The 8,200-nt window shown below is 42.9% G+C and overlaps 1 protein-coding gene across 3 annotated transcripts in view; it reads right to left on the reverse strand.

Moving 5' to 3' along the window:
• The window catches only part of kdm5a (lysine demethylase 5A), a 42,258-nt gene extending 36,046 nt beyond the window's left edge, over positions 1-6,212 (reverse strand). For 2 of the 3 annotated variants that reach the window (XM_032505121.1, XM_032505120.1), the window contains exons 1-8: positions 4,922-6,212; positions 4,082-4,159; positions 3,540-3,662; positions 3,232-3,402; positions 2,625-2,816; positions 988-1,066; positions 779-870; positions 506-673 (exon numbers count right to left, since the gene is read on the reverse strand). In XM_032505121.1, the coding sequence (XP_032361012.1) occupies positions 506-673; positions 779-870; positions 988-1,066; positions 2,625-2,816; positions 3,232-3,402; positions 3,540-3,662; positions 4,082-4,159; positions 4,922-5,068 (1,050 nt within the window). In that variant the 5' untranslated portion in view covers positions 5,069-6,212. The remainder of the gene's footprint in view (positions 1-505; positions 674-778; positions 871-987; positions 1,067-2,624; positions 2,817-3,231; positions 3,403-3,539; positions 3,663-4,081; positions 4,160-4,921) is intronic. The other variant, XM_032505122.1, reaches the window with a different exon arrangement.
• Between the last annotated feature and the right edge of the window lie 1,988 nt (positions 6,213-8,200).

Raw genomic sequence — 8,200 nt, forward strand, 5'->3', positions numbered from 1 at the left:
AGCGCTGTGCAATGCGAGAAAATCTCAGAGCTGAACCAGGATTAATTAAGTCTACTGCTAATTTACAACACTAATAACATTACCATTGCCAAAATACCCCCGTGAATCAAATCCCCTACTTCACTGTTAACTGTCAAGCCACTAAAACTGTATATAAATTAACACCTCTGCTGAAGTGATAAATTTGGTGGTTGATATGTGATGATTGGCTCTTATAACGGGGCGGGTAGAAGTTGCATATTAAGAGGTTTGGGGTCCTTTTGGTAGTAATTTTGGGGTACAGTTTCATTTTGATAATACCACAGGCCAAGCAATCGACCCGTTCCAAACAAACACCTTTTCAACAGGCACTGGACAATGCCCAGAAAAGACAGAGGGCCTCCATTTGTTTTTGTCTGATTGTCAAAATGACATTTGCATGTCCATTTGTCCATGTGATGATATGAAAACATTTTTTTTTCTTTCTTTACAAATTTTGATTGGCCAGACAGCGTTCAAGTCTTACCTCAGCAACACATTTAGGGCAGCGCCAGTCCCCCTTGGGCACATCCTGTAGAGGTGGGATCAGGCAGAAGGTGTGGTAGCTGTCGTCACAGCCGTCACACAGCAGGAGACGGTCCTCCTCATCGCCCCGGCCACACACCAGGCAGAGGTACAGGTCAATCTGGGGGATCAACACCACAGAAAAATACAGGGACGGTCACGCACAGATTTTTTCCAAGATTTAATAAACCATCAACCAGCAGGCAAATGCCAAACACACTGAAATGACACTCACAAAGTTGACCTCTAGGGTCTCCTTGCGTGGTCTCATTTTAATGGCAAAGGCCTGGGCTTTGAGGTGACGCTGCTTCCTGTTGAATCCGTCATCTAAGCGAAAGGGAAAAGGTGCCGGTGTGAGAATAGAAATTCTCACAGTAACACCGATGATTGATTGCTCAGTGTCTGTTGTGGGTGAATTACAGGTCAACCAAAAAAGATCCTTACCAGCTGATACAATCTCCAAGCCGACCATCTTGGGACTTGTACCAAAGATCTTTAGGCCTTTTGGCTCCTTGTTTTCCCTCTAGAGAAACACAACAACAGCAGCCTGTGAACCAGAGTGATCCTGCTAAATGGCCAAATGTTAGACGGATTCTTCTTTTCAGATTGCTGCAGGGCTGTTATGTTTTAAAGCAAAAATAAACACATACACACACCTCCGCAAGAAGTTATCGCATTGTCAGATTATGAGTGAAAGCAGAGCTTCATCCCATCTGTTTCTCTGTGTCAGTCAGACGTGTGCCTCAATATGAGATACAAAGGGCATAGCGGTGGTAGGAAATTAAAATGGGCTGCACAACCTGCATGCTGATTATTGGCTGGGGGTTACACACCCACATGGGGCGCAAAAGCTCTTTGTTGATGCCAAAAAACCACGCACTCACCAAAATAAAATAAAAACAGAATTCACGCAAAGGACAGGGGCTATGTAGATACAGACAACACCACACACTTCTAGTGAGTGCTAATTAATGACTGAGGGCATTTTCACGCCTATAGTTTGTTTGATCTTGTCCGCATCAGTTCATGCATTTTTAAACTTGGAGCGATTTCCCCTTGGTTCGGTTTCATTCACACATAGAATCCAAGGCAACCAAAATTTGTCATTAGAAACCACACAAGAACATTCACTCCGCTTATTGGTCAGAAGTGTCTGGGATGGGAGCAAGAAAGTAAATACAGGAAGTGTCTGACTTGCGGAATAGACCATTGGTGCGGTTCGAGGTCGCATCATGTTCTCACCACAAGCGAACCGCTCCAGGGATTGATTGAAAGCGCACCAATGGATGTTGTTGGTGCGATTGCTGCATTCAAACTTGCCTAAACAAACCGCATCAAGGGGGCAAACAAACTCTAGTTTGTATATCATATAGCTGTATACAAACAGTTTTTGAAAATGACTTAAGCATGAAGTTATGGTCTTGCGGAGGCTCCATGCAGAGCTTTTGCTGTAGCCTAAATAAGTGTTTTGCGTCAATCTCTTTGAGAGAATAGCAGGGCCGGTGTGTGTGTGTGGGGAGTGTGTGGTTGAGCAAGTGAGAGAGTGACGGAGATTAACGTCAGCGCGAGTACCGACTCTAGAGTCATAGTAAGAGAAACAAAGTGTCTCCCCTCTGCTTTCTGACCACGGTCAGAAATCTGTAGCAGGAAAAGTTAACCCTCCCCTTGATTTTGTGTTGTTTATGGAGAAGGAGAACCAGGAAATGAGTCGGGGGAAATGTAACGCTACCAAGCCACGTCCGAGCGAGGTGTGTCTCCGCAACGTGTAGCTGCATTTTTTGAGAGGTGCACGTCGGGCCATGGCGTAGGTCCGCTCTCCACGTAAGTACCTACGTACGTAGCAACGGTGCAGATTTTACGCAGAAGCATAAACCATGCTTTAAATTGAATACTGAGCACATAAAGGATGGATTTGTGACCCAACAGTAATATTTTTTTCAAATGACGTTCAACAACATAGGTTATGAAAAAAAACTTAAAATTGTATAACGCTTCTGAGGTCAGCTTGGCAAAATGACAAGTTTTTGTAGTGTGTCCCAATCTCCTAGCCATTCCAAATACAACATATAATCTCCGCTTACCTCAGACTTAAGGCGCCTGGAGCGTCTCTCAGGCAGAAGCCGCTCCTTGGTCTGCATGGCATCACCCTCCCAATCTTTCTCCTTATCCTCCTCCTCCTCCTCATCTTGCTCCTCATCCTCCACTGCCTCCTCACCAACTCCCTCATCGACCTCTTCCACATCATCGCCTTCCTCGTATAGCCGCTGGATGCCCTGGTGGGGAAAGGGGTGGAGCAGAAACAAAGTAAGTTTTGGAAACCTTTTCTTATTACTGCGACATTAGGCCACAACAACAACAGCTACATGTTTTATTTGGTTAGGCCAAGATTGGTTAATGTATAAAATGATCCGAGAGTTAAATTTGAGAGCGACACTGGGAACAGCCAAAACTACTTTAGCTCATTGGGAAATAAAGAGTGAATACCCACTTACATAATGTACAGTTGAACCCAGTATTCAAGAGTATGCCCAAATTATGGTTGTATAAATTATGTAGACACTGTACTGTACATGTTGATGGGTGAATTTCCCGTAGGGTTTGGTTTTCTGATTTCTATTGTGCAGCTGTAGCTGTATGAAGCACGGTCAAACTGTGTTAGTTTGTCTATGTTAAATGAGAAGAACTCACAGTCAGCGTGGCCCCAGACTGGAAGAGTTCATATGGATAAAGGATCCTCTCATAGTGGGAGCGCAGCAGTGAGCCGGTGCCTTTCCCAGCTGGGAAGCCCATCCGGCTAGCCACCTTGGACCACCTCTTCTCTTTACACGCATTCTCAAAGCCACCCTCTGAGGAAACAATCTGAAACACACAGGTGTTCAATATGAGCATTTATACATCATTAAGGACAAAAAAAATGTACATACACCAGCTGAAAATCCATGTTAAATAATTAGTCAAAAACCAACAGCGCATTAAAAACATGGATATCGTTCTACCTTGCTGAGCTGATAGAGGTCCAAAACTTTTCTCTCCACGTGAGGAAATCGTGTCTTAGATCCCTGCAGCTCCCAGAACTTAGCGATTTGATCCAGAAAGTTGAGCTTAACCCGAGTGAGGGCCTGGACAGGCAGCAGAGAGAGGAGAGAGGACACTGAATGTAGGAGCCCACTGAACACAGGACATCTCAGGCAAAATTATGTTTGAACGGTTGCACTCTGATGCACAATCGTACTGTGAAAACCTTACAACTCCCATATTGGAGCTGTCCTGCTGCCGTTATTTTACATACGTTAAACAACATTAAGTAGAAGGCTTAAAAAAACAGAAATCTCAACAGGTGCAAGACAGAAGGTATTGCATGTGAAGACAAAGTCTTCTGCTATTTAAGAAGTATGAATGAAGTCATGTTCCTAATGAGGTATGTAATGTATTTATAAATTGCTTTTCACAGACATACGCAGCATTAAGCAATGCCTAAGACACACCCTTACTCAGTTTATTGTTATGAAGGCATGATGCATTTTCTTGGCAAACTTACCTCCAGTTCATTTAGTCTTTGTACTCGAGGAGTGAAGCGGAAGTTGCGTACATCGCAAGCGAACGGAGGCTGCCAGTCCTGATAGACAACAAAATAGAATCGAAATCCCTCAACAACATCAGCAATGAGGAAATGACAGCAACAACGCTGTCTGCAACTTAAACGAAATCGGTGTTTCTCAAATAAAGAACAGGAGCAGAGCTTATAAAGTTATGATATGATTATAACACGATACTTATACAGTCTGAAAAGAGCACTTGAGCCCATTTTATAACAGCACTTACGGTGCATAAATGCGTCCAATTTGAAGCTATTATTTCCAAAATATAATGATGTCTATTCTGAAAGGTTGTTAATGCATTGCTGGCCACAAACACCCTAACAGTTAAAAGGTCCTAGAAAATGTACTCGAATGGATGCTTGTGTCTACATAACAAAGCATAAATATGGGTTTATAGTCTGACAGGAGCGGCAGGCCTGCATGTGGCCCAATGTCGCATCTTAGCTAACGTAACAATCACTGGACTGTTACTTAGCTAGCCGTGAAGAAAACAAAAACAAAGGGACTGTAACAACTGTTAAATTCATTGCGCCTTTCCAAAACTTTTCTGGGGAACAAAGAAACCCCAATGTCACCAAAGTGCAAAATGTGTACTGTGAGTCTAAAGAAATTAAGCCTTATTTGACCTCTATTAGAGTAATGGCAACTAGTAATGCCGTTGCCTATCGCACAAATTCACGCAGGCCCTAGTAAACCACCACTACATAGGCTACGTAGGAGCATAATAGGCAAATCCTCGCATACTTTAATCCAATGTTTAAAATGATATGGGAGTTTACCTCGGGGGGTCGAATCTTGCAGATGCCCGTTTTCTCTGCAATGGGTCGGATCTTGTTGATAAATCCTAAAGGATCCGAGAAATCCTCCCAAGTCGGCTCAAAAACCGGGCATTCAGGTGGGGGGACGAACTCGGCAAATGCTGACATGTTGGTGTGGTGCCAGTGAAAACAGTCTTTAAAAATACTATTTGATAAAAATGCACCGAGTTGAGCTCAACAGTCCATGATTATTTCCAACAATTGTCGTCTTGGGGAACTTCCTCTGTGTCCATCATGATCCTTTAAATCGCCTAGATAGCTATTTACTTCAATGTCAGGGCATCCCAGTCGCGATGGAGTGTCATAATCTGGTTTGAAAGTGAATGCATTGATACAACAACCAAGCTCCTAATGATCAATGTTATCCCATCATCCGTGATCAGCGGGCCAGGAAAGGCCGGGGAGTCTTCAGCACCACTCCCCTACCTGGGACGGAGGGCAGGGTTAGTCCGAAACGCCATCATTCCTTTTCTCACAGATGATAACTTCACCCAAAAACAGCTCTGCAGTGGAGACTTGGGCCAGGGACAATCCCAGAATTTGAAAAGAAGTTTGTAAACAAAAACACCCCGGCTTTATCCTTACAATGTTGGCTGTAATATTATGTTAACGTTACGCAAGCTAGCATTGCTATTGCTAAGTCTATGTACCTGGGTAATGCATGATTTCTTCGCGATGGTGCATTTCCAACAAAGTTATTCGCGGTCTTGTGGCTAGCTGGTAACGTTAATGTTCATTGGTTAGCTAGCTAACGTAATCAGGCTCGCGCGTACGGCTTTAATAAAAACTCTCGTCTTCACGTCCACTTCTTTGAGCACCTGATACAAGCCGAACTGGACCACAACAAGGAGGAAGCTAATAGCAAGCGTACACTGTTGACTGGTGTCTTCACTCCGTGCGACAACCCCCATTCATTGAAGCATTTGAGGCTATGGAAAACTAGCATGCAGCTAATTTAGTTGGCCAAAATCAGCTTAGCGACCGCTGCTCATTGCGCAGCTAACATTGATGTTTGTTGATAAAGTAGGCTGAGCAGGACAGTCCGTCATGGCTTCAGTGGGTTAATCGGGATCACAAAGGAAAAAAGGCTATAATCCTTTTGCTTTGTTTTACAGGATGTCCTTTTCCGTATAATTTAACGTCGTATGTAGCTAGGTATTGTATCCGCATTAGCCAACATGCTAGCTAAAACTAGCAAGGTTGGATAGCTGTTATGGTGCCTTCAACAACACTCGGAATCATTTTACTACTTCCGAGTTCGAGGCCGAGTTGTATACAGGGCAGTGTTTTGCCTGTAAACAACAATTTGCAACTTGTACCAAAACAACAAATAATGGCTGCTATTGTGTGTCGAATCAGTAAATGGAAGGTGAAGCAATGCCATTCAGGCTGTACTTAAGGATGCATGTTGCAACAAAACGACAATGTGTGGTCGCAGTAATTCTTCCTGTTACGGCTACTATCTAGACGCCACGTTTGAGCAACTATGTAGATTTAAAAATGCTTTAGATCGCCTTTTTTACTACTTTCCAAACACTTGTTATAGGTATAACTCTAATATGTCCCACGGCACGTTAAAGCAGCATTATTTCTACAGGAGGGCGTGGCTTGAGTGGCTGCAGGCCGCAGCTGGACCCATAGACAGTTAAAGAAAGGCTAGGACTCGCTGCAAATATGGCAATATTTCTTTAACTGTCTACAATATATGGCGAGTGAATAGTGTCATTCAATGGATACCCTAGTATGGCGAGTGGATAGTGTAACAATAGGCTTGTTTATTTAATACAGACAGTTAAAGGAATGGACCAACAAATCCCGTTGTTCTGGACGGAGACCAGGGAAGGATATTAGAAGCACTTTTCCAGGGATGGCTGGGTGTTACTGCGCAGCCTCCAACCTATGTAGATGTGACGTGAGCAACCTGTCTAAAAGTTGTAAGTCTTATGGTAGCTGTGCTAAGAGAAATCTCAATCATTCCCTATCAGCTGAGACGGAGACACAGGCTAATTACTGTTAACATGCTAGTTAACGTTTGTAATTAAACCTAAACATGTAAGTCAAAACTGTCTAAGAGCTTCTCCTGACATTACGGTGATTTGTCAACTATGACAGCAAATTGCGTGGTTATGACACAATCCTTAGCCTATTTTTACAAAAACGTCTGCTGCTGTCAAAGTGACGTCAAAATGAATGGCAGTCAATGGGACTGGGAAAAAAAATTAGAATAATGAAAATGTGTTGTTTATGCCCTTGAAAAACAGTTGAAAAACTGACGTTTTGAACTGCTGAAATATTATTGCTTATGGCGTTAGATCTGTTGTAAATGAGCAGAACATATGGGACAAGTTTGTTGCACTAGAATACCTAAGTTCATGGGAGAGACTAACTCGGAAAAAGAAAAAGAAAGATTTAACAATAGGATGGTTTGTTTAAGTACTGTACGGTTCAGATAATGTTGCCTAGGCAGAGAGTTAAGAGATGATGACTGCACACATGCAATAAAGTTCAAGTAGCTAAGCAAGACTGCTTTAATTGTCCATTAGGCCTATGTATAGTCCTGATAGAGACAGAACAGAACGAAACAGTCATTCAATGGCTACCCAGGAGTATGGCGGGTGGATTGTGCCACGGAACCTACCGAAGGAGACTGTCGTGTGACTTTAACGCAGAGATGGGAAGTAACGAAATACAAATACTTTACTGTACTCGAGTAGATTTTTCAGTTATTTTTACTTTACTATTTATTCTTGCGGCGACTTTTTACTTTTACTCCTTACATTTTAACACAAATATCGGTACTTTATACTAGCCTACTTACCTTTTAAAAAAAATTTGCTCGTTACTTTAGTTTTGTACAAGAGGTCGTCATGTCAGAGAATAACGCGGACACGTGCCTCACACCGCGAGCGGGCGCGTACGACACACGGAGAAGAAAGTGATAGAAAGGAAAAAGAGACTAGCTGTCCGTAGGATAATCAGTTGAGAGTGCGTGTGCGTCTTTGAGAACTGTAAATTGTGTAACTTATGTTGTCAGTTCATTTAAGCCCGTTGTTGTATTGGTCTACACTCATCTAAAGGATTATTAGGAACACCTTTTCAATTTCTCATTAGTGCAATTATCTAATCAACCAATCACATGGCAGTTGCTTCAATGCATTTAGGGGCGTGGTCCTGGTCAAGACAATCTCCTGAACTCCAAACTGAATGTCAGAATGGTTGTTGGTGCCAGACGGGCCGGTC

The sequence above is a fragment of the Etheostoma spectabile genome, chromosome 23 (assembly GCF_008692095.1).
Source record: "Etheostoma spectabile isolate EspeVRDwgs_2016 chromosome 23, UIUC_Espe_1.0, whole genome shotgun sequence".
Classification (NCBI taxonomy): domain Eukaryota; kingdom Metazoa; phylum Chordata; class Actinopteri; order Perciformes; family Percidae; genus Etheostoma; species Etheostoma spectabile.